Source organism: Centrocercus urophasianus, unplaced genomic scaffold (genome assembly GCF_019232065.1).
Source record: "Centrocercus urophasianus isolate 14NV4802_14NV808 unplaced genomic scaffold, USGS_Curo_1.0 seq_21, whole genome shotgun sequence".
Classification (NCBI taxonomy): Eukaryota; Metazoa; Chordata; class Aves; order Galliformes; family Phasianidae; genus Centrocercus; species Centrocercus urophasianus.
Genome location: NW_024884767.1, coordinates 18,840,323 through 18,867,877, shown reverse-complemented (window position 1 = coordinate 18,867,877; position 27,555 = coordinate 18,840,323). Strand labels below are relative to the sequence as shown.

General features: G+C 37.3%; 1 protein-coding gene across 1 annotated transcript in view; it reads right to left on the bottom strand.

Annotated features, from left to right (window-relative positions):
- Positions 1-27,555, bottom strand: part of ST8SIA4 (ST8 alpha-N-acetyl-neuraminide alpha-2,8-sialyltransferase 4) — a 52,005-nt gene that overhangs the window by 5,966 nt on the left and 18,484 nt on the right. The window contains exon 4 of the mRNA XM_042822863.1: positions 23,907-24,200. Coding sequence (XP_042678797.1) covers positions 23,907-24,200 — 294 coding nt within the window. The remainder of the gene's footprint in view (positions 1-23,906; positions 24,201-27,555) is intronic.

Below are 27,555 nucleotides of genomic sequence, written 5' to 3'. Positions count from 1 at the left end.
AGCACTGCCACACAAATCTAAACCATTGCACTGTATCACTACACTCTTAGAAGGGGTCAAAGGAGATTAGCCTTACCAGCACAGAGTTAGTCTTGTGTTAAACAGTTATAATAAGGTTGAAGCTTAGATAGTATCATATTAAAAGCGTTTAGAGAAACAGCAAAATAACTCTCACCCAAATGACAAAAAACAAGAGCATGTGAACAGACAGTGAACAGACTCAAAAGCAACAGATGCTATATAACATTAATAATAATCTTTGCATTGCACCTGGCCTCCTCAGTTTCTCTTTTCCAAAAACACAGGCCCTACAGGCTAATGTCTTTGAATCAAAGATATGTGTGAATGAGATTATTTTCCATTGTACCAGTTACTTTTTTGAAAGCTGAAGGAATCTACGAGCAGAAAGCAATTCTAAGCTGACTGACTGTCTCACCAAAGACAACAAAGCAAATGAGTCAGAATTTTGTTTGACTGTAAAAAAAAAGGTAGCACAGTAATAAGTGCAGTTAAGAAGCAATTACAGTGCGGAATAGTTACAAGTACAAATGACCAATGTACTGAATGTACTGCACACCATTTTTCATGAACTTGAGCTTTGAGACAAAAGCTCCTGACATATAAAGCTAAGCATTCACTTCCTACTCTGAGAAACTGATACAACATTTTTAAAACAGGACAAGTTAAAGGAGAGACTCTTACTGATTTTGTTTGGCATGAGTCAGTAGTATGTGCAGGTGACCAAGAAATAGCTAAGAGTAGCCTGGCTTGTATCAGACATACAGTGGCCGCATACACTGGAGAAGTGATTGTCCCCCTGTACTCAGCTCTGGTAAGGCCACACCTTGAATGCAGCACTCAGTTTTGGACTTCTTAAAAGATGCATATTGAGTCACTTGAATATATTCAGAGAAGTGCAACGAAGCTGGTGAATGGACTACAAAAGAAGACTTACAAGGAGTGGCTGAGGGTTATAAGGTTATTCAGTACGGAGGAGACTGAGGGAAGACCTCAACACTCCCTCTAATCACTTGATAGGAGGCTGTAGCAAGAAGGATGTCCATCTTTTTACACAGGTGATACGTGACAGTATAAGGGGAACCACTCAAGTTGCATCAGGGAAGATTTAGACTGGATATTAAGAATGGAAGGGATATTTAGGCACTGGAATGGGATGACCAGGGAAGTCGTAGAGTTGTCATTTGTCTCCTGTGGCACTTAGAGACAAGGTTTAGTGGTGGACTCAGTTGTGTTAGGTTGATGGTTCGACTAGAAGACTTTAAGGGTTTTATTTGTGACCAATGATCCTATGATTTTTTATTACTGTTACTTTTGAAAGTTTGCTTGTAGAAAAGTTTTTGAAAAAATTAAGCTTAGCACTTTTGGCAGTTTGTATCACAGATACAGTAGAACAGACTGAAAGTAAAACTTTTTAATATTCATATAAATTGGAATTTATATCTTCAGAAATAATTTTGTATCTACTCTAATTACATGTAGTCAGCTACCTACATGACTGTCTCTAGCCAAACAGTAATCAGACTTGACGTATCTAGTACAATAGCCTACAACTGCCACCATTCAAGCTGAATTTCAACCTTACAAGATGATTACTGCAGAGAAGAAAGAGAACTGTAATTGGATGTATCTTAATACCTGAGAGGGCCACAAAAACTTCTAATTGAGAGCTTCTGTACAGAAGTATTAAAGACATAATGAAGAGCATTTCACAATTTTAGGACTTAAAAGCTCCGTCTTCTTTTCTGCTTGTCACAGAAAAAGTAAATTTCTCTCTTTGGTTTCTCTTAAACATGAAAAAGATATCCAAGCTCTGCAGTTCAAATGTGGTACTGACTGCACTTACTATCAAGAAGGTAACACAATTGTCTGATATTGTGGAATAGATAAAATATTGCTGCAGTGAATGCGAATGGCATGGGCAAAATTAGAGGATTAGATAAAATCGAACAACTCATGTACTTCTTCAGAGGTGCATGTAGAGCTCAGAACTGGTCATGAACTACCTGTGAGTCAAAAAGACAAACCTCTTATATCTTATCTGTAATTCAAGATACCTTCGTACTGTGAGATATTTGCAGGTCAATTATTGTTATTTCAGGAACTGCAAGAAGGCTTTTAACTACATATAGAGAAGTAGAAGTAGGAAAACTTTTCTCTCCGTAGAAGTTCCTATCCCATACTTGCTGTACCTCCATCAGAATCAATAAAATTATATTAAAAAATAAGAGCTTAAGAATTTGTTACTACTGAAGTCAACAAATTCTCAGAGTTCTTGAGATTAGGACTTTCTAAATCTACTTTTGAGCATATTTCTATTTCTTCACAACATTTCATGACGCCTTTACATCCTTACAAACATTCATCTTTTTGGTTTAACCGTGAAATGGTTTAACTCAACCTCGCATGAAAGAAATTGAAATAAAGGGAAACAAAATGAAAAGCAGAATGTGAGCAGAATATAATATAAAACATTTCTGCTTGGATCAGATAGTAAACTTTCTGTCAAAATGGTTATTCCCAACCAGCTACACAACTCTCCAATTGCTATTATCAATCCTTTGACACTGGGAACAGAGCGGTAACACGCAGTACAAGTTACAAATCAGGTGTACTCTACACTGGTCTTAAATCTTGAGTCAGCAGTATACTTTTGTAATTTGTTATGATCTGGAAAAACGAATAGAATTTTAAAGGAAATGAGTATGAGCTCCAAAATTCCTTCCACAGCAGAAAACTAATGAAGAAGTAAAAGTCTGCCCTAATGAATGTGAGATACATCAATATTATACACATTGTAGTCACTGGTAAAAGACATGCTTGTCTTATGTGTTTACGAAATGTCAGTATTTTGGCCTTTAAACATATTGAACTTGCTTCTCCCAGATGAAAATATCACCTGTAGTTTAATTTGCAGTCAAAAGCCCCAGACTTCCATTTACATCTAGCAAAATACCTTTGCATTTATAAAAATGGAATGCAGTATTAAAAGCATGATTTCAGAGGAAATGTTAATTGAACAGCATATTGCTACCTGGTCAAGACTCCTTGCATACAAAAATTCAAATAAACAATCAAAATATAGACATCTGTTTAAAAGATAGTGGACAAATGATCTTTTCACAATGACAAATACATGAAACAACTGATGTCAATCTTCATTACATTAAATGAAGAATCTAGATGACTATTATTTTCTCTGCTGCTGTGGAATGGATAAATTCTGACTACATTAGAACATGATATGTGCTTTTCCTAGGCTCTACTGCGTTAACAAAGAAAATCTGAACTGATAGGCTACGTTAAATTACCTCATAATTTAGCATATTTAACGCTTTTACTTGCTGTATCTGTGTACCAAATTCAATAGTGTTGCCCAGCATGCTAGATCAGAATCTGGATGTGTGTATTTCAGCGCATTTTTAACTGTTTTCTTGGATCAGGACTGAACAGGAGGAAACAAAAAAGTATGTAAGTCCAAATAGCTCCTAAAGATTACTTATCAATCTCTGTTCATAGATAGGTATGTCAGTTTCAGTGTGAAACTGCTTTTGTACACTTGTCTGGCAGTGAAATTCTTTTCTTTCTAAAGCCACTAAATTGACAGAATACTTTTAACTGAGCTTTACATTTCATATAATAGTTATATAAAATATATAAATGTATATAAGTGTATATACATTTATATAGTATTACAAGAAGAAGCCAGAGCTTCCACACTGTCTCAATTACATTCTTTCAAAATAATTAAGAAAAAAAAAAAGTTATTTCTGTATGAAGACAAAGAAACTGGAGTAGCTTGAAAAAGGGGACAAACAGAGTTTTAATGAACTAAATGAAAAGACTGCAATATAAAGGCTATGCATCCATTAAATAGTAGACATTAAATAGTATGACAACATCTAACCTACTAAAAAGAGTGAAACTCAGAAGCTGACAAACACTGGGTCGCAGATGAAGTTCCTTCTCATGGATCTGCTAAGCTGTTGGCCTCAAGAGCACAGCTTGGCACCTCCTCTGCATTTAACATTTCCATCCAGTTGGCATTCAGTATCCATATGACAGCAAGCAAGGAAAGAATCTACTTCAGCAGACAGTTTAGAGAGGAGACAGGGTCTTAGACCCAGAATCTGGTTGGATGTCACGTTGGATGTCATGTTGGATGGCATGTTACAAATAGCAATTTGTATTGAAGAAGTATCTTGTCACAGAAGCATTGCATAGCTTACCATAAAATGATGCTTCTAACTGTAGTCATTTTAAGTAATTATTCTCAAATAAGGAAAGTTGAATCAGTTGTCTGACTTTAGCCTGTCGAAAGTCAAAGCTGAAACTTCCACCATCTTCAGTGAAGCAGGATCTAGACTCAATTTATTTAGCTAATTTTCTAGAAGACGTTAGTTAAAATAACAGACTCTGAAGGAATAAAGCCTCTGTTAGTTCTCAGCTACTTCTTTTTGAACTTTCATGTCTTCAGTGGGATTAATCACATCAGTGATATAAACAACCCTTCATCTGACCCTCTCAACTGTATTAATTAAATGCATTAATGTATTAATTAAAAATCTATTAGGCAGAATACTCCGTAAGGAATGCGTGAAAGGATTCAAGTACAAATAACACTGAGAATGCAACAACCACTACGAAAACACTGCTGAGGGTTTGCATGAGACTGCTTTATATCTTCCAATGTACGGTATTTTGAAACAGTATGCATAATTACCTCAGCAAAAGAAATTGTTGCTTAATGAAGAGATGAAACATTCCTCCAACTGTCATTCACTTTCAACTAAGCTTAATTAACTACACCAATATTAAGGACTGTTTTTTCTTTGTTTTCCCATTATCCCATCATCTTACACTGTTAAGTTCCAAATTCCAATTTTTGCTTATGAAGAAGATTTAAAAGACCGCTCAAGAGCTTGGACTCTGCATGGAAACTTTGCTGTGAAAGAGAATGAAAAAAATTAATGACATCAATGGTGAATATGACCATGGTACATGGTACACATATTATATTGCCCCAGCTATCAGTACTCATGGCCTCCAGGCCGCCATGAAGCTCTACCATCTTTCCACATAAATTTAACCACTGTGTACATAGTCTATTCTGGATGTGGCAAAATAATTTAGAACATATTGAAGCTTACTATTTCCTGTCTCCAAAAAAAAAAAGCAATGATCTGCTCCCAAGGCAGCCTTATCAACTTATGGCAAATCACCTTGTAAGAAAAGGATGAGCTAAGGATAAAGAAGTATCAAGTCATTGCATAGCACTGCATTTCTTTTGCCTGTTAATTAAGAATCACTTGCTAGTTAAAACCACGTAAGCATATGAACTCTTTGCTCATACATGAAAAGATTTTGGTATCATAGCTGGAATCCTCCACAGCTGTCAGTGACATAAACCACGTAGCATTTGGTAGTATAAGGCAGAAATTTTTATAAATGAAGAAGAGAGTCTTCTCAGGCACTTTACAAAATACTTGTAAGACTGACAATGTGTCAACCTTTGACCCACTTCAGCAGTATTTCCAAGCCATCAAAACACTCTCATTTGAAACCAGATGACCTTCACTTTTCATATCTAAAAAGTAAACACTGAGCTTGGCTTGGAACAAGACTGAAAGATGAATAAGCCTCTTTAGATATTTAATAAGAAAATTCAGCAAAAGAAAGGAAATACCCCTCTTTTGGTCACTGATGAGTCAGTGACAACGGCTTTTTTTATGTTAAACTGTAAGATTATGTCATAAGGAAATCATACATTTCAGTGTATTAAGGTGATATGATCGAACTGCAGAAACATTGACCCTTCATTCATAAACAAGGACTTTCAAAAATGCCCACATTTTTGATTATCATGCAGAAGCATTCCAGCAGAACAGAGAGACAACTGTTTCCTCAGAAATGCCCGCTAACAAATATATGACACACCGTGACTGCAGAAAATATGGGCCTCAGTTTGTCACATCTAGGGGAAGAAAGTTTAAGTCTTCCGGTCCTTTGCAAGTACTCTGTACCCAATACTGTACTAAAAAGTGGGAATGGATGACAATATCTTCCATCTGTTTCAGTAGCTTCTGAAAGAAAATATAAGTGTACGTCTGTGGGGCCTAATTTTTAACAGGCAAGGGCCACCACAAAACACATCTACAAAGCCAGGATCTTATTAGGCTGAAAGAACATCACACTGCCAAACCACTGCAAAGCTTAGCACTGAAGCACTGGACACCCTGCTTGTAGCTGTCAAGGTTAGATATTCCACAACGTGAGCAAAAGTTGAACTTTATATCAGAAATTCCAAATTAAAAAAAAAACCAAAAAACAAAAAACAAAAAACAAGCTGTTCTTCTAAACACTTGTGCCTCAATACAAAACTGCTTGTACAAAACATATTTCAACTGAAGAGAGAATTTCTTCACTTAGCTATGAAACTCTGGTAAATGCTCTTATTTTCACACTATTATGGGTACACTCTGCCTATGAAATCGTTGATCTTTAAGATCTAAGGAAGAAACAATAGGAATGAAAGTGGGCACTATTATACTTTTATTAGAAATAATTTAAAAGAAATGTCAAGGTTTCTATTAGGAAAATCCTCCTTTTTGAAGAAGTTGATTGTTACTTGTATTTTCCATCTGCAAATAGCAAACTCTGGAAGAGAGGAGAAATAAGAAATAGGAAGCTTATGGAATAAAAAAGAAAAGTGAATGTGCAATTTAAGCAATAAACAATACATATTTATTATGATTCTGCACACAATCTACAGAAGTAGTTGGAATACTTCTCTACATATATTTTTAAAAAGCAACTGCAATTATCTTTAAATAGCCTTTATACAAGAAAGAAAAATGTGATATAGCAGCTGTTTCACCTTAGATTTCACTAATGAAATTGTTGGCATTCCTGTAGAAAGTAACAGTGCACAATCCTGCTCTAGCAGGTTCATAAAGAACCAGACTATAGTTTTAAGTCTTACCCTAAATTTCAATTGTTGAGCTAACTGAAAATGACAGGAGTGCAGAGATACTAGCCCATGCTTGTGTAACTTTTCTTTCAAAATGGTAAGTTATTCATAGCACTAACAAGAGACGCCTCCAAGAGCTTCTGTGAAAAGAGAATTGATGCAGCTACCAAAACACTGAACTGTCACAGTAGGAAAGAGAGGTCTTTTTTCAAGACAGCTACAAGTGGGACTGAAACTGAAAAGTGATGTTTCACTTTCATTCCATGAGCAGTATATTAATGATCAAATAGGCAAAATAACGTTAATGGCTATTCACATAGATACTATCATTCACGTTATTTAGACACCAGATGAGTACAAGTACTCTGAGAACATAAAGCAAATTTCTAAGCCTATTTTGTATATACATCAATTGCCTTTTTGGAAAACACAGATACATTTCTCTAAAGAGACAATAACAGTGAAGGCCCACCTTCACAGAAGTAACTTTAATAAGGATATGTCAGGTGACTGACACAGATGCATGAGCGTGTTTAAATATGAGACTTGCAAAGGAGACTGGACAGATATGAGGACAATAACCTATGTTAAATTTGAGTTTCATTTACGTGCTAGTGGCCTGTCAGTTGTTTTGAACTGACTTGAAAATGTTGTAGCAGTTAACATGCCAGAAGAGATTTCTTGATGAAATAGTTTAAATTCTTCTATGAGTTATGCATGTGACATACAGGCAACATCACTGAAGTCAGATACTAACAGAAATACTTCCTTGCCTGATCAGTCTGGTGGCATTCTGTGATGGAGTGATGGCATGGGTAGAAAGAGGAAGGTCAATTGATGTTGTCCTGGACCTTTGCAAGGTTCCATACCACATCCTTATCACTAAGTTAGAGAAACATGGATTTGAAAGTTGGATATTTGGTGGAAAAAGGGCTGGTTGGATGGTTACAGATAGTGTTCTGGTCAACAGATCTGTATCCAGGTGATTGTTCATGAGTGGTGTCCCTAAGGCAGTTCATCTCAGACCACTGCTCTGTTTGGTTTGCTCATTAACCAAAAATACAGGCAGTGGGACTGAGTGTACCCTCAGCAAGTTTGCTGATGACACTAGCTTAGTGGTGCAGCTGACATAACAGAAGGCGGAAATGCCATCCAGAGGGACCTGGACAGGCTTGAAAAGTGGGCCCAAATGAACAAGCACAAGTATTAGGTGCTGCACTTGTTGTTGGAGTAATCCTGGATCTGAGTACAGACTGGGAGAACTCATCAAGAGCAGCCCTGTGCAGAAAAACCTGGGGATTCTGGCAGATGAAAAGTTGGACATGAGCCATCAGTGTGTGCTTGCAGTCCAGAAGGCCAACTGTATCCTGAGCTGCATCAAAAGAGGGCTGGCCAGCAGAAAGAGGAAGGGGACTGTCCCCCTTCTGCTGTGCTGTTGTAAGGCCTCATCCGCAATATTGCATCCAAGGCTGGGGACCTCAGGGCAAAGAAGATGTGTAACCGTTTACGTGGTTCCAGAGGAGGGTCACAAAGATGACCAGAGGTCTGGAACACCTCTGCTATGAAAAAAGGTTGAAGGAGTTGGGCTTGTTCAGCATGAAGAATGCTCCAGAGAGATTTCATTTCAACCTTTCAGTACTCAAACTTTTTACACAGGCAGATAGGAATAGTGCAAGGGGGAACAGCTTGAAAATAGAAGGGGAGATTTAGGTTACATAGGAGGAAATTATTTATTCATAGGGTGGTGAGGCACTGGCACAGTCTGCCCAGAGAAGCTGTGGATGCCTCATTGCTGGTGGTATTCAAGACTAGGTTGGATGTGGCCTTGGGCAGCTTGAGTTGAGACTAGTAAGGAATGTCTCAAACCAACATGAGACAATTAGCATCACTTTGTGGACAGTTTTATATCTGAAAGCATTTCTGTGTTAGCCTTCGAATGGGAGGGCCCAACAGTGTTTACTTGCTAAAGACTTGGCCTTGGAGCAAATGAAAGGAGACTGGGAGATGATATCACTGCATCCTGTGAAGGCAAGATAAAAGCTGGAGTCTCCTAGCTTCCTTTTATTTGTTAATTTAAATTTGCAAGGCCTGGAAGACAAGGAACAAGAAGTTCCTGCTGAGATCCCAGAGCCAGAAGCCATCACTTTTAAAAAGCAGGCTCAACTGTCACTTTCAGTTGGCAACTGACCAACACAACCTTGGACAACCTGTCCACAGCAGGGAACTGTGTGATGTTTAAGGAACCTTCCAACTCAAGCCATCCTATGGTTCTACATTAAGTTATTTTGATTTCTGCTCCCATGGAATTGGAAATTCACAAGCGGTGGGGACAATCTGAATTTGCTCTGTGGGGTAGGAGATTTGGTGCTGTATATGGGATGTCCATATCATACAAAGATCTTTTCCCACGTGGCAACACATACTGAGAGCTCTTTTGCAGTTAGGGCATACTGAGTGTGCCACAAGAATAGCCCAGTTTATTTTTATCTGACGTACAATTGCTTTAAGAAGCTCCCATGAAGAACAGTAAAGTAACAGAACATTTACTTTAAAAATGCCCCTCTGATTCACACTAGAAACACATGACAGTTAACTATTGACTTATATGGTATCAATAAAAGTCTCAAAGACATTTCCTAATGATTCTAAATAGCATGTTTGAAATGTTCTTTGAGGTTTCTCACTAAAACTTGCCTACTGTACTCAATAAAGCAACATAACATTTATTTTTTCCCTTCTATAATGAAAGAGATATCATTCTTATTCTCCTCTGAGACTAAGTCTGTCAAGAATTAAGATTATGAGAAAAGATGCCAAATCTAAGCTGGGTTTGTTGCTCCTTAGGAAAGAATGTAAATATATCCATACAACAGCTATATCTTACTTGCCCATGTCATGCTTTGGCTGTCACTATGAAGAACAAAATAAGTAAGTAACAGGGGAAAAAAAGAGGAAAAAGAAGTAATTGTGTGCACGTGTGCTTGCATGGAAAAGTGAAATTGCAGTTTTGAATCAAAACATTATCTAGGAAGGTTCTTATTTTCCGAACTTAGTGAGACCAAAATCAATGCAAGAAGGGCATTTTAAATGTGAAAAATTTGATCCCAACTGAAGAATGAAACTGTTTATAATTCAGTTATATTATTAACAAACTGGGCTTGAGGTACTTCTAGCTAAATCCTACTAGAAGGATCATCGTATCAATATGTTCTTCATTTATAATAACTATCTTCTCATAGTCTTACTGTGCTGCTGTAATTACACATCCTGTAATGTTAAGTTTTGTTAAGACTTACTTAAACAAGTTATTTTGCGAATCTGAAAATCTGTGTTAGGAATCCTCAGGTTTTAAGCCTTGGCCTGTTTGGCATTCCCTTGATAGCTTCTAGTAGACATGACTAGTTCTGTTTATTATTTGCCGTAGAAAAGAGTTTTTTTCCTGCTGATTATTGATCTTCCAGATCATTTATTCACTTTCATCTACGATTACCCACATCACATTTTTTCAGCTCTAAGGGAAGATGTGTCTTCCCTTAATTTTCATACTTTTTTCACTGTGCAACTCTCATTCAAAACAACTTTTAAAATATGTCTGAGCAAACATTTTGTTGATGGGACAATATTTTGTTCCATCTGTGGAACACCTTAGTCTTCACATTGTGATTGTGCTTAACTGCCCTGCATTCTGACAGAAAATTGTGAACGGGACTTCTCTGTCTGCACAGCTCCTTTTAACCTCTTCCTTTATCAAAATATATGAGCTTCTGGGAAGTCACCTCAATCACTTCTGTTTTCATCAGGACTTTCAAAGCACAGAAAGCAGTCACTGCACTTGCAACTTTCCTAACAAGGTATTTATCTGCTCAGAGACATGATTTAGTGGAGGGTTGTTAGGGTTGTACGGTTAGGCTGCGGTTGGTCTTGATATCTTTAAGGTCTTTTCCAACCTGAGCAATTCTATGATTCTGTTTACATACCTGTCTGCCACAAGTCAGTATTCCCTACTCCTCCAAGCACTGAGTTTGCCCAGACATAAATCTTCTTCCTGCTTTCACCTTGAAACATTTTGAAAAACTGATCTGCTGCTTGAATAAATAGAAAAGGAGAGCAGAAGCTTGTGTAGCCACCAATAACAGCAAAGAATATCCATGAATATATTTTTTAAAAGTCATTTAAACTCCTCGGAACTCATTACACCTAAAATAGCACTGAGCCGTTGAAAATGAACACATTTAGTCTTCTACTGCACGCCAGCTTAAACACTTAACTTTGCTTCTGTCATGAAAGACACCAGCTGATGCTCCTAACACAGTTTCCTGGGCTTATGTGTCAAGTCTTTTGGCAGCAGCTGGGACAGAGAGATGAAGAGTACAGCGCAAGAGAAGAGCGGGAGGTGCTTGGGGTGCAGAGTAGCACCTCCCCATGGCCCAGGAGAGGCCCACGGAGGAGCAGGCCACCCTTATGCAGGCCGTGGACATCACCCCAGAAGGGTGGGAGCGGCCCCGGGACGGAGCTGCAGCACACGGTGGGGCGGGAGGGCCAGGGGCATTCAGCCATGAAGAGGTTGCCTTTTTCTTATTTTTTTAAATACCGACTTCTTAACATTTTAATCAAAGTATTCTACAACTTCAAATTGATTAGTATTTCTTTCCTCTGAAAATTTTAACACCATGTTACTGGGGTACACCTTGCACTAACGATTTTGTCTTTCACCAAGACAGCAAATATTCGTATCAGTCGGAAAAAGAAGATCTAGTTTCCAGCAGTAACGCTTTTATAACAGAAGAAAAAAACAGCACAGCAAAACAATAATTAAAAATAAGAGCAAACAATTTCCTACGTCTTAGTTAAGGCCATAAAAGAAAAAATAATAATAAAAGAGAAATTAGAATATAAATTAGACTACTTCAGGATGCATTCTGCTCACTGGACTGATAGCGTAAAACCACTTTCAGCTTGTGCTCTACTCCCCTTGAAGCCTGAAGTCAGTCTAACATCAGCTCGCAGTTGATACAATAAATCAACATGTGCAGTGCTACGTTACTTGTTTTATTTGCTCAACTACCATCAAGTATATAGAAGAAAATCCGACCTCTTGGTTTAATCAATAACATTTAAAGTATCTCTTTTAGAAATTACTACATAATATATCCATTACAGGCATTTAGATTTGAACAGTACAATGAGATAGAGCAGACTAATCAAATGCATATAAAAGATATTGATTTTACCATAATAAATCCCACAGCTGCAATCAATTAGTCAAGCAGACGAACCAGACTTCATACTAATACAACTACTTCATATAAGAAAAAAGTAGAACCTACTCCCTAAGATAAAGATTCCACAAGACTTCAAACAGGTAAAAAATATTCTTTAAAGCCTTTTTTGAAGAACGTGATTGAACAGTAATAATTTGTTCCATCACAACTTAATATAAAGATCAGGAGAAGTGAGACATAGCCTTACAAAGTCCATCAAACATGAAAAACTTTTTAACAATACACTGTAGCCCATATTGTGGCTTTTCAGTATTTAAAAGGAGTTTATAAACAGGAGCGAAATAACTTCTTACACAGGTCGACAGTGACAGGACAAGGGGCAATAGTTTTAAGGTAAAGGAGGGAAGATTTAGAGTAGATGCTGGTGAAGTTCTTACTGACAGATTCAAGAGCATGTTGCTTAGAGACACTGTAAATGTCCCATCCCTGCAGGTGTTCAAGGCCAGGTTGGATGGGGCTCTGGGCAAACTATCTAGTACTTAATCTAGTGGCTGGCAGTCCTGCCTGTCGCAGGGAGTTTGGAGCTGGATGATCCTTGAGATCCCTTCCAATCCAGGCCATTCTATGATTCTATGCCAAAGAATCAGTGTATTTAAAGAGCAAAATGTTCATTTTTCATATTCTGTTAAGCTCTAGCTTCACGGCTAGAATGCACGGCTAGAACAATGCCAACCATAATGCTACTTATCAGCAAATAAAATGTGATCAGAGCTCTGCCAAGCCCTCCAACTGGTTTCACAAGCACATGCAACAGACTGAGAAAAAAATGGTTTGAGTCACTACTACACTGGGTCATAATTTAACATGTGATGACTATGAGAAAGGCTGCAGATTGCACTGATAAATTTTCCAGGCGATTCCCAACACAAATTCCCATGATTAATGAGCAAGGAGATTAGTGCTTGAGTTTCTTCCAGAAAGACTTCCTGTATTTATATTGCCGTCCTCCCAGATTTGCCAACATGACAGCTTCCTGCATCAATTTGTCTGTTATACCACATATTTCAAAAAAGAGCGTAGAAAAATATAAAAAAAACAAAAACTTTGTCATCATTGGCCAGTATTTGAGAAAAAATCTGCACTGACCCTACAGATCTGCTCCTATACAAAACGTCCCTCGGGTCTCTAAGAAATCCAAACTGCAGAGCTTCACATCCTCTAGAAAATCACAAGATAAATCCTTTACAGGCAGTGGAAATCTCAGTGGTCATTGGTGGATCTGTAAGTCAAGCCCTGCACTCTTTTTCTAGCACCAGTTTACACCCATCCCTTACAGCAGCCCCACAGTCTCTACAGAATGTTCACAGCTTATGAAGATTCATGTGGCCATCCAGCTTCCCAGCTGCTGCCAGTAAGTACACCTCACTGCTCAAAAGGGAGAACACACTGCAGCATCAAAAGAAGTACTCTTTCTTGGGTCTTGTCTTTAACAGCCTTCTGGGCTCTAACTTTTGTGATTTTTAAATGACTACTAGCTTTGTAGAAGGAACAAACAAACAAACAAACAAGAACAAAAAGAACCGAAAAACCAACCCCCCCCCCCAAGAAAAAAAAAAAAAAAACACTCCTAAAACACTCAGGATTATCTTCTGAAAGCTTCCTGTCTTGAAGAGCAATATGCCATGGTCTACATTCCCTTTCTTACATCTTTTACTTTGTCCCTTACAGACTAAACATGAGAAGGGCCCCATCTGGAAAGTTCTTGCCAACATGCATATTCAAAGTTTGGAAAGCCTGCAGATGAATTTTAGATTGTAAGACCTGTCTGGAACATGAAGAGGAGGATACTACCCTTTTAGGCCTTCTGCATGTTACAGACTTCATCTGAAGATAAAGATTTTGACATAAGACTAAGACATGCCACCTGTTGGTTTCAGTATGACTCCAGCGTACCCACTACTTCCTCTCCTTCCAGCACCTCTGGTGACTGTGCCCTCTTTTATACTGAAATGAAGATGGGAAAACAAACAACAACAACAAAAAAAGACAACACAAAACCCCATGAACCTCCTAGATGTTCTGAAACCAGCAGTTGCTCTTATTCTTTGTAGGGTCTTCTCTCAGATCCTTTTGCAAATGTTCACTTGCAAGTTGTGAGAGAAAACAATTAGTCTGGTTGGAAATTCTCCTTTATCCTTCTGCTGGTTAATAGAGTACAACTAAGATTAAAAAGAAATATAAGCTCTAGCAATAGCTTTCTCGAAGTCAATTTTCTTTTACTCCACTAAACATACGCTTCAAAGAACACAATTACACTTGTGCCCACTAAAAACAGAAATGTAAATAACACATCTGCAGTGCTTCTGAGGCATATCAAGTGTTATTTCAAAACGGAAATACTGAAAAGCAATGTAAAAATAAAACTACTTTCTTTTACATTTACAAATATAATTTATATTCTTTTCTTGTGATCCATAAATTCACTTGCCGAAGATTAAAGGACAAATCTTAAAATCAGACTTCAGATCAGCAAACTCAATCTGTTAGAGAATATGAACTCACACACAACTTAATCTCCCATACACAAAAAACATGTCTTCATTGTCTATACAGGAGCATTAGGACAGCAAGACACCTGAGAACAAGATTCCCAGGAATCAGCTGAAAGAGGTGCACAAGACAGTGTACAGCAAGGCAGAGGCAAGAAAACTGGCAAGAGATTAAAACCTTAGTCCCTGTGTAGCGAGCTTCTAACTGAGCTGTGGTGTGTCACAATTCTAATTTCAAAGAAACACAATCTAGAACTGTCACCTGATTGGTCAACTACTTTGTTTCCAGACGTGTTCAGTGCCTAGGAACTCTGTACACATTACAGCACTGACCTAACCACCTGGCCTTTTAATTTCACAAATACATGGAATAAGTAATGCTCACCCAGTTCCTCATCTTGTAACTTACCAACTATTTTAATTCTCCAATGCAAACCAAACAGACTAGAAGCTCTTTTCTAGCCATTGAAAAACTCAATTTTGCTTGAGTTCACTTCCCCTACATAGCTGCTCACTGCCTCCCCAGTGGGATGAGGGAGATGACAGGAAGAGTGAAAGTGTGACAACTCACGCACTGAGATAAAGACAGCTTACTAGACAAAGGAAATGGAAAAAAAAAATCTGAAGTTATGCACAGATAGTAACTCAGCATCTTCCACACATAGATTAAAGGCCCAGCCACTCAGTATTTCAGCAGTGGCTGTGCTGGAAGACGAAAAGACAACAACAAAAAAGATGCTATCTACCGTGGGTTTTTTTGCTCAGCATGGCTTTATGTGGCACGGAACATGCATTTGGTGAGCTCAGGTCAATCGTCCCAGCTGTGCCTCTTCTCCACCCAAGTCAGCTCACTGTGGGGAAGAGCAAGACATGGAGAAGGCCCTGATGCCAGAACAGTGGTATGCTACCAACAGTGATTCAGCCAGCAGTCCAGAACACAGCCTCTGTGTGCTGTGGCACAGGGCTACTGTGAAGAATGTTAATGTCATTACAGCCAGACCTAGTTGTACACTTCACAAAGCAGGAGGAACATGTGCTTTTTGTGTAACATCTAAGTACTCTTTTAAGGAACAGGCAGTGTGTTTCCTCACAAGCAGTCTTTGGAAGTAAGGTAGTGATTGGCTTCAGCACTGGTTAACTTTAAAATGCCTAATTCTACTTAGCTCTGACCTGAAGTATTGGAGTCTTTCTCCATACAAGAAGAATCCAGGAACTTCAAACAAACCTGTTAGAACATTTTTTGAAGAAGCTCATGTGAACTAAAACGGGAGGCTATGATGACATCAAGCCAAACTGCTCATTCATGCACTGGCACTATTTGTCCCAGAGTACCTCTTCGCTGAAGGACTGGACTGTTTATTCAGTCTAATAAACTATCCAATTATTTGAGCTGGAGTAAAAGGTAACTGTAAGGGCCTGCTAGAATCACTGTTCCTCTGCCAAAACTGTCCGTTCTGAAAAACATGGCATACAGTGTTCCTCTTCCAGCTCAGTTTAAAAAATCAATGAGACATCCAGAAGTATATCACAGAACAAAGGAACCAGAAGAAGTATGTGTATCCATTTTTATCTTTTTTTTTTTCCCTATGAAAATATGTAATGAAGATTTAAAAAACAAAAACAAAAACAACTACAACAACAAAAAAACACCACCACAACAACAAAAAAACACTCAAGTCTTCTTAATTTTCTTTTTCTAACTATTTTTATTTCTTATTCCAGATGAAGAATCAGTTTGGAAAAGAGATTAATATATTTAGAATTAGTAGAATCTACCATATCATACTAGTGCTTCAATTTTACCGAAAAATTCAGAATCATCTATGCAGGAAAATCAGCCATTTTTAGTCACATCCTTTAAAACCATATCTGTTTGCTAATTTCCACTCTACTTAGGAAATTAACTGACCATATGAAGAAATAAGTTACTGGCTAGATACACGACATAACTGCTCCTTATCACAGAAGTTCATTAACATGAAAGCTAAATACACAGATTTTTGAAAACTCTACCTAACCATTTCAGACAAAACAAAAATTAGCAGAACTGTAAGTTTCACCTTCCCTTAAACAAATGAAATTAAACCTGACAGAACTTCCTCATTCACACATGTATCATACAGAAATCGACAGCTTACTTCATGCATCAAAAGCACTGAAAAACTCTTCTCCATCCTATTAGCACTGCCCATCAAACATGGCTCTTTATGGACTCCAAGGACCTCCTCTAAAGTCTGTGAAAACTGTTTCTGATTTGCTTTTCTGCTGTGCATCAACAATTATTGTTACAGGAGCGAGATACAGACAAATAAGAATTAATTAACTTTGCACTTTTGTATACTTTTCAAAAACACAGAAATTAAAAGATTTTATGCAAGATCATACAAAACAATTGAAAAATAACAGATCAGTAGAAAAACTGCTGTCAAATATAAAGATGTAAATATAGTGCATGAATAAACTATGTGTAGTTTATCCCTCCCTTAGATGCTAACAGTCCTGCTAACAGCCACAAACTAAGCTTAAAAAACTTGAAAATAAGCAATTTTCTCGCTATTTTTCATATAACCAAGTCCGCTGCTCTCATCTGCTTGAAAGCTAAAATTCAAGCTTAGTAGAGTAAGTTTTACAATTCCTAAGTACATTCATTGCTCATATTTAGGAGCAAAGCAGTTGCCACAGCAAAAGGAACATGCACACACACACACACACACACACAAGAAACAACCCAGAGCTTTATTATCAACAAATAAATAAGAATAAAGGTTGTCTCTCTACAATCATGACCTGACTTTTCAGGTTCTACTCTGCTGAATGGACTTAACTATGAAAAACACATTTATAAAAAACAAAGGTCACTTCAAAACTCCTGCCTCCTATTTCTTTCCATGGAAACAAGAACAGATACAAAAAGCACAACAACATTATTTGACAGAGAAAGCTCTCAGCTACAAAACACTCCTCTTTCAACACAGTCACAACCACTAGCCATGCATTTTTGCCAATTACAAACAAGATCTCACATGCCACACTCATGCACAGTCCAGCTTTTGCTGTGCTCACATCCACTGTTTGGTTTCCAGAAATGTACATCAAACATTAATGAATATTCAGTGTCATTTTTTTCACATGGAGGAACTCATTTACACACACCTTTGCTCATATGCACCTCCGTGTCAGATACCATTCTGTAAGAGTGCTGCCATCTGCCGCAAGGCAACAACGTGTAACGGAATATTGGTGGGAAGGTTCAACTTCTACTTTCATATCATCAATGTCTGTCCCTGTTGCAGGCCAACATAATAAGATAGGAAGCACTACTTTTCATATGTTCTGTTTCCCCTTTGTGTCCTCCCCTACTTTAACTGAGTTTGTTCCCATTGAAAAAAGACTTATTTCTCTCAAAAAGCATCACATCTCATCTTTCCTAAACTTCCCCAAACCAGAAGAAGAAAGGAGATTTTGTGCAAAGCAATCAGCAGGACATGCTGAGGAGCTCTAAGCCCAGTTAAGCAGACTGATAACTTTCATGGCATGCAGGGCTCCAGCAGCCCTGGCCATAAGCTGCTGGGCTGAGATTGGCCCAGGTGCTTTGGTGGTGTCTCTGCCTCAGGAAGAGGAGTGCCACATGCTCTTCTCACATTAGGAAAAGATCTTGAGATATGGTGAATGTCTTCACGCAACTCAAGTTCTGAAAATCCAAACTGGCTGGTGTCCCATTGGTTTCAAAGAATCTGGCAGACAAAGCCAGCTCTACCAATAGGTTAGACCAAGCCAGAAGGATACTTGTGACAGAAAAATGCTATTTCTATCCCCACACTTATAGAAAACAGGAGCAAGTTCACTGGAAAGCTGAAAGAGAAATCTGATTTTTTTTCCACATATTGAGTATTTTTTCTGGTGAGATGTAAGAGTCTTTCTTATATTAAATCTGTTCAGTTATTTTCAGCTTATTGTCCATCTTTTTCATTCCTTGATTTCTGCAGTGACTGTAATCCATGTAGTTCAAAATAGCTTTTCTTTAGGAACATATTTTAGCAGTAAGAAACGATATGGTAGCAGTAAAGAAAGGAACTGACTGTTTACAGTTTCAATTGCTCCTGGCAATTGTTCCTTTATTAGCAGAGAGCTACTGGAGAAGTATTCAATTTCTGCCCGTTTCAGTTTCTCAGAGTACTTCTGTATTTCTCACAGTGAAGGACTCCAGAGCTATGCTGAAGCTGTGCAAAAGGTCACTCCACTCAAACGACAGCTGTTTGCTTTCACTGGCAAAGGGAAAAGGACTCTGCACTGAAATGCCCATAAATAGATGAGGAATACTCTTTACACAGGCACAACACAGAGATTTCAGTGGGAATTCTGCTGTGTTTAGTGTAGGATCAAGTCTAATACCACTCTCGTAAAGGCAGTAGCAAGAAGGAAGTTAGTGGAGCCCAAGCTAATCCCACAGGATGCTCATGCAGTTGTTGTGTACTCCTAAGGCTGAAGGAATCTTTTGTGAAGCAGTTGCAACAATTTACTGCTGGTGAGTGACTCACAGTTCATGGGATGACTCCAACAGGAAAAAAGCCAAGAAAAGATTCTCACACATTAAGATAAATGTGAGAATTTTGTTTTGCAGAGACAGGGAGGAAACGTGAGAAAAAAGTTCTCAGAAAACTGCAGAAGATAAAAGGACAGTGTTGGCAGGAGTGAGAATGTTTCCGCATCTTCAGCCCATGTCTTCCAATATGCGCCAGCAGATGTGGGCTCTGAGAGCTAACTCTAGCCTCCAATGCATCAACGTGCCTAGCCTCAGCAACTCTCCCTGACCCCCCGGGGGAACTGAAAGACAGCACCAACAGCAAAAAGCATCTGCTCCTCCTCTTTCCAGGTTTAGTTGTTTGCCACCATCAGAAATAAACACGAGCATCTGGACTCTGATCCCTGTAAGCTCAGTTCCTGTTTGCCTACACTGCAGTTGAGCACGCCTTCCAGTGGAACTCTGCTACTGAGACTAGATTATACAGACACACTACGCTTCAAAGGGTAATCACACACCTGGAATAGATCATTTAAAATAATCCTAATAACGAAAGTGTTCAGCATGAAATCTCAGGTCTATTAATAAATCAAAGTTTCTGAAATTTGTTGCTCAATTCAATTAAAAAAAAAATAAAAATGCTCTTTGTTCATCTTAGTTATTTAGAATTAACCTTCCTAGCACTGGCATCACAGAGCAAAGAATCCCTTTAATCAATTAAGCTCCTCATTTATAGATTCTACCTCTATCTTGAACTCAGTTTGGTATTAACTACCTCAATTATTTTGTCAATAATGTGTGCGCAGTTACATTAAAAATTCCATTAAAAAAGCTTTTCGAAACACTTCAAGAACAAATCATGCAACTGCCCCCCAAACACTTTTTAAATCCCATTTTTTAACTTGATAAACGAACTTTTTGAGCAAGAAGTACAAAAGTTAAAAAAAAAAAAGAAAATTAGAAATTACCATATGGAACTATTAGATCATCCTGGTATTAGACAGCTCAAGTTAAATATATGTATACCTCAGCCATTTAAAATTTATGCTATCAGTTAAGATACTAGTTGGCATGCTGGACTTAGTGTTTATATGACCTCTTCTCAAAACTTTGAATCCCTCTGAGATTTTAGAGGAGAAGACATCATTCATATAAGTTTAATAAGCCATGGAATCCACAAAAAAAAAAAAAAAAAAAAAAAAAAAAAAAAAAAAGCAATTTCTTTTATAAACACCACATTACCTCTCTTATGACCCAAAACATGCAAGGACAGAAAAAAGTTTTCAGAATGTTCTCAGAATACAAACTTTATGCTAGCATGTGACCAAGATCACCTCCCAAACACTAAGTACTGCTCAGAAAATTGCTTTTATTAAAAGGAAAAAAAAAAAAAAGGACAGAATCTCAAAGATGTATGCAATTGCAGCAAAACTGCTGTTATTATTTAATAGAGCACATAGAGTTTAGTGACTCTAGATTACAACAGAAGTCCAAGAAAACTACTGTCCTGTCTTTGGCAACTAACTATGCCTTATGGTTTACAGACTAATGAAGGAAGAATCTAATTTGCTTGAACAATGTGGCAGTGTGATACGTACAAAAAGAACAGAGGCAATCCTTTCCAAGCCTTATGGCCATCAGCCTGCATCCTTCAGCATTAAAGATCTCTATCACTACTAAGTATGTCAGACTGAATTTATAAGCATTAGTTATTAAATTATTTAGCACACAATACACTACATTTCTATGTTTTTTCATAAAATTGTAGGTGTGTTAAATAACTCAATATCAATTTACGTTTTCACAAGCAGTCTGTTCTTCAGGAAAAAAAAGTCAGAACTGAAACCTGTTAAGGGTAGTTATACGCTTTTTTTAGTAAGTTTTCAGGCTGCAGTACAGAATTGTGTATTTTTGGATTATAAAGACCTGTAGTTGCAGTGTAATACGTTTCAAATACAAGCCTCATTTCACCCAGCTGAATGATAAGGATGTGGTGTAGCCCTTGAAACAAAAACCAGCAAGGCTGCTAAAATTCTCAAAAACAGCTAAGGGACTACTTTAGCTTATTAAAGATAAAACCGCACCTTTTATTCACCTCCATAACCATATACTTTCAAACTAAGTATGCTAGTTCACTACATCCTCCTGGTATTATGTCTTTGGCACAATCTAAGAAAATTCTCACTGTGCTTTAGTTACACCAGGATGATTTAAAAATGTGGGAAGCAAGATGAGCCAGGCTGACTTTCCTGAGTGATTCTCTTATCACTGAAGTCTAAGTTAAAGTAGTTCTAACTACCTTCATACCAATTATTATTAAATCCAAAATATGGCTTCTCAAAGACAGAATGTTTTGGTATTATTAACACAAGAGAAGGAGAATAAGTGAACTTTTATTTGTATGGAACTTAAAAGGAGCTTGAGGATGTTACAGTAAGAAACAGAGGACAACGACTGCTCCAAGCATTTGTAAATTAAAAGATTATGCCGCACTGAAACAAAGATAGAAATATTTGAGAGCACTGCACTCTACACAACAGAAGTTGAAAATGTACATGCAAGTCATTTCCTCATGTAAAGGAAGACAAACGACAGAACACACCTCCTGCAGTTCAGATTTCCTTATCATTGTTTTATCAACAACTCAAACTTCATTTCCCTCTTATGGCTTAAGACACTGAAAGACACAGCATAAGCCTTACAATCTCAATTGCACACATGTGCTCAGACACCTACTAAGAAAGGTCTGCACAAGCCTTGCAGTGTTTTAACTGCAGTTTTTGTGGGTAGATTTCCTGTTTTCTCATCCAACTAGAAGCTGTTTTCAGGTTGTGTTTATTTTATCTTTTCTGTTTTGCAGCACCGTGAGCCCTCCACAGGTCATCACTGTTTATTTTATGTGGTCACGAAGACTTACACTTGCAAAACGCACAGCTTGCAAAAGTATTGAAAATACACAAAAATAGTTCAGATGCATAAAACAAGGACTGTTTCGTAGGTGTATATTTTAGGAAGTGTCTCTTCATAAGCTCATAAAATAGCAGTTTACTGGATTTGAAAAAGACATGAGCGTAACAGAATAAAACATGAATATTTTACTTAAAATTATGTAGCTACACTGCACATGTTTCTTTAAATGGCATTGGGGTTAGCTGCCCTTTAGTTTCAAACTGAAATTAACACCCATAGCTTGCTTAAACTCTCCCATGTCTTACTGCTCAAAATGGGCTGATTTAACACTCAGTTCACTTGCAGAAAATATTAATTTTTAGCTTAGGCATGCTTAATTCAAAAATATTTTTTGCTCATTTGTTTCCCATACTGCCATGATATTCCATTTAAAATAGAAACCAACCACATCTTAGAAAAGTTTAATGCAACCTATGTAGAGTTGATTCTCACTCCTTATATTTAACCTACATTTAACAAGCCTCATTATTGTGGACTGTGCTATAGGCATTTTGAACACTTGAAAATTCAACACAATCAAGGCCCAAAAGTAATTAAATAGTAACTGTATAATAAAAGAACTATCCACCTGAAAACTGAGAAGCATAGTGAAAAATCAATGAAATCCCAAAAGTGACTGATTTATTTCAGTGCCAGAATTATACCATACGAAGAACAAAACCATCAGTCCATCTGGGACATGGCAGAAGAGGAGAAACACACTCAAAAGCACTAATACCCAAAAGAAAAACACATTTCTAAGCTTTATTCTCATGTTCTCATACTACACTGAGCTATCAGATGAAAAATCCCCTCTGCTCCCATCTTTGCTGCTGTAACAGCAGCAAACTTTCTAGGCAGATACATAATCATTAATTGCTGTGCAAGCTTTAAGACATCTCCCAAAACTCCATGAATTAGACAGTTCAGTGGAACAGATGCTGAGTATTATCACACTGTCATATTGCACATAACAAATAGATATTGCACTATCGTATTCTGAATGTTTTTCATATAGAGCCCTACATACTCATACTTGCAATGGAGCCTTCAACTAAGAGTTCTGTTTGATTATGAGGTTGAAAAGAAGCACGCCTCTGTACAAAGAGTGAATGTGAATCTTTCTGGTCAATACTCTTGAAGTGACCAAGCACCTGGCTGAATTAAAAAGAAGAAAGTTTGCTACAAAATCTTAGGCATTTTGGGAAGGAGCTCATTACTTTCAGATCTGCCAGACTTCATTATCTGCATGGTTGTTACCCTACCTCCAATATGTTGCCTGAATTTATATTTTTACTCCATAGTCTTGCCCAAAAAAAAACAAACAGCACTTTTATTGTCCTCTGATTTGTTAAGAATACAAATATTCTTTGATTCCTGTCTGTTTTTCATCAATTTCTCACTCTAATGAGCATAAAAATACTTTGCATGTAAAAGCAGAAGAGAAATGTTATTGTGCTGTCGCATTTCAGTTGTCTGCATTACAGTGGGCTAAATGAGTGGATGACATTTATTGCCGAACAAGCTTATTTCACCATAAATGCAATCCATTACAACAATAGGGGAAATATGCTAATAGTTTTAACAATTTACGCCCTCTTTTTTTCTGGCTGCTAGAAATTCTAGTTATGAGTTTCATTGTGCCAAGGACAGACCAGTCTTTTCCAGACACTTACCCTCTGACAGCATGAATAAGTCTCAGTGATGGATAGGCGGTTCGCACTTTCAATTTATTCTTAAGGATTAATGCATTAACCCACTCCACATGCTTCTCTCCGCCTTTGACCATGAAAGCAGGGATCCAAAGGACACTGTCATTCAGCATGGATAGTCTATGCACAAATTTTTCTCTGTCACTCTCATTCCGAAAGCCTCCAAACGCTCTTTGTACAACTGATGGGTTCATGGTAATAAAATCAGATTTATTTCCCACATCTGCAGCAAACTCCACCACGGGAGCTAGATTGCACCTGAAGAGAAAGAAATTAATGGAAAAAAATGAAAATAAATATGAAACATTAACTCAGAAAAATGTATGCATGAAGGAAAAGCCAAAAATGAACATGCAAGCCTATTTCAATTGACATGAGGAAAAAATACCAGTGATAGTAGGTGTGACTGCACATAGCATTTTGCCAACATTTTCAGACTTCGAAAAAATGAAAGGCATTGACTGCAACTAAGTCAGTTAGAAAAGACTTTTTGTGTATTTGAGAACAATGTCATTATTCTTTAAAAAGCATAGCTCAGAGTATGCCTTGTAACATCTATTACCTTTCATTAGTGCTCGTTTCTCATCTTCTTGTTACCAACAACGCACATGCTTACAGGAAATCATGTCAGCCAATTTAGGTATAATTTATATACTCATTGCCTTTTTGCTCAGTACAGTATTTAAGTATAATTGACAAATTAAATTTAGCTCATGTTAAAAAGATTTTCGTTTTTTTTTTAGAATATCACTGCAGCTGATCAGATGTTTTGAAATTAATGTTTTTATTTCATTTTGAAATTACATTTTTGGAAAAAAAATAATTGCTGTGATGTCTTATGGACAAACCTTGTCCAACCTGCAACAATTTTGTCGCTTCCATCAGGCCTTTGCTCTCCATATCTTTTTGTCTCTGTCATATAAATATATGTATCATAAGCAGGAAGCCCTTCTCTATGGGCAGCACAAGAGGCAGGTGTCTGTGGTTCAGAAACTACCTGTGATTTTAGTGATGAGTCAGACCTAAGACAAATCACCTCCAGAAATCTTCTGTGAATTCACCTCTAGCTGATATGTACCAGTGCAGCACCTTGACACTGTATATTCATGATTCAGCAAACTTTTTAGCTGAGTGAAAGGATGCTAAGTGATGTCAGATGTCTTTTGAAACATTTCCATGTTATTATATTCCAAACATAATGTCATTCTACCAGTTCTGCAATTATTTTCTGGCAAAATGAACTTACTGCTTAAGCTTAATCCCTTAGCATCTTCTACTGGTCAGACACTCATGTTATATAAAAATAATTCAGCATATTGATAGCAATTAATACGCATGATCTAGGCCTAGATAACAATACTAATTTCTCAGAACAACACCTTATTCTGTAATTATCAAGTAAAGTGGTGCAATCATCTTCAGAAATAAATGTTCATAAGGCTACTAACCCTACATACTCTGAAGAGATACAGTTGTCCAGCTTTATCATGACGTGAGTTTTCTTGGGAAATGGATTTACGTTTTTCTGTAACTTTGCACATCTGCTCAATAAACTTTCTCCACATGTGTACCACAGTTTGTGTAATGGTAACACTCATTCTGAACTGCTTGCACAAGAAAATATGTATTTCCAGATAATTTCCAGAAATCTTTGTAGAAAAGTACATTTCAAAGCTAATAAAAGGCTATCGTATGTTTGCCTTCACACTTGAGTGCATGTAAATAACTTCTGTTACTTAGTTTTGAGTTTTATCTTAAACTCTAATGCATCTTTATATGTTAACATAGCTTCGTATAGCTATTGAAATTTTAGAGTTAATTTTGCTAGCCAGTATCAATAATCTACCAGGATTCTTCCACAACAGTTCTCAAGATTCTTTCATGAAAACACCCTATACGTAGACTCATATACCTACTTTCTGCCAAGTAAATTAAGAAGTCTATTAATTGAAAGACTTTGAAACAGACAATAGCCTTTCCTGCTTATTTAGGCACAGAACTCCACACACATCCACAGGAGTAAAAACTGCTTTGACACCTCAGCTTTGACAGTAAGTACCTAGGATTTTGCATGCAATAAATAAAACCTTACTTTTTTATTAAGTTGCCACTGCTATACTAAATCCATTAGAATAAATAGAAGACTGTCATTTACCGAGCTCCCTCTTTCTCACATGCTGCACTGCTGATACTTTGCAACAATACTATTGTTTAAAATTTGAGCCCAAAACACAATTTTCTGCAACATGCAATATCTTCCACCACATACATACACTTTCATTCTAGAAGTATTTATTTGCTACCTTCGCCTTAGACAACTGGACTAAGTGGACTGCAGATCAGAGTTGAGTAGGACAAACTTTACAACAAGGCTACTAATATTGGGATAGTAAGAACAGGTTGGAAATAATAGTCACATGTAGCACAGAAAATCAGCTGGGTCAATTACAATAGCAGCTGTAAACACCAGCACTGTGAATATACATTAGATTGTACCAAAATTTGTAAAGCTGGTTCTCCTGAGCTCGAGCTCTTGACTGCTTAAAGGGAAAAAGATGAAATGTCTCTTGCCTCAGGAAAAAAAAAAAAAAAGAAAAAAAAAAGCCAAATAATGACTTCCCTGAGTTCCTTTTAGTTTTCTTTTGTTTTTCCATAAAAAAAAAATCATTTAAAGTGCACTCTTTACTCTTTTAACCTAACAAACTGATGAATAATATTTTCTTTCTATATATATATTTAAATCAGAATCTCTAGCTACTTCTTTCTAGCTACTTCTTTCTTCTCTTGCACTAAGATGATGACTATTCACTTATTCCCCTAATTCTTCTAAGCATATTTTCTACAGAAGAAGTGTTCAGAAGGTGGTCTAATGAGACAAAATATTAGGTAAAGCTGGGAGAGGGAGTTAGGACAAAACAAAGAGGGACAAGGTTCCTAATGATAGAATGTGAGACAACAGCAAAAAGCAGCACCAAGGAAGGTTCAGAATGGATATTAGGAAAAATTTCTTTATTCCAGTCTGATCTGGAATGAATTTCCTAAAGAGGTGGGTGATCTCCATGCTTTCCGTGCTTGTCAGTGTTCCAGTGTCACTTGGATAATGTGGAACTAGGTGAATATGAGTTTATAGAAGTCATTTCTTATTGCAGTTCCATTAGTTTTCTAAATTTAGGTCCTTAAATCACCTCTTATATTAGGAATTAACTTTTATTTTTTCCTAAAAAAGAAAAAAGAAAAATACTCCAATGTTGGACTTCTAAATACTAATGGAATGTATTCCGTACTGTGGCCCACCAGCATTTGTGGCACAGGTGCTACTTATTGACAGAAGTTCAGCTTCATAGCGAAACATCTCTGTTCCATTTCTGTTCCCAGAACAGGCTGACTGACTGATCATGCACAGCACCGTCCAGCATTGAAGTTATCATTAGGTGAAGCCAAAAAGAAAATGCAGCCACAAGAAATCTGAAATCTGACTAGAAACCAAGGATCTCCTGAGGCAAAGGCTACTCATGAGTATGGGAGGCCATCCCATCCCAAATTACTGAGAAGTATATTTGTAGATTGCACTTGTTAAGCATTTTGATGCTAAAGAAGGAAGAGAAAGCAAAGG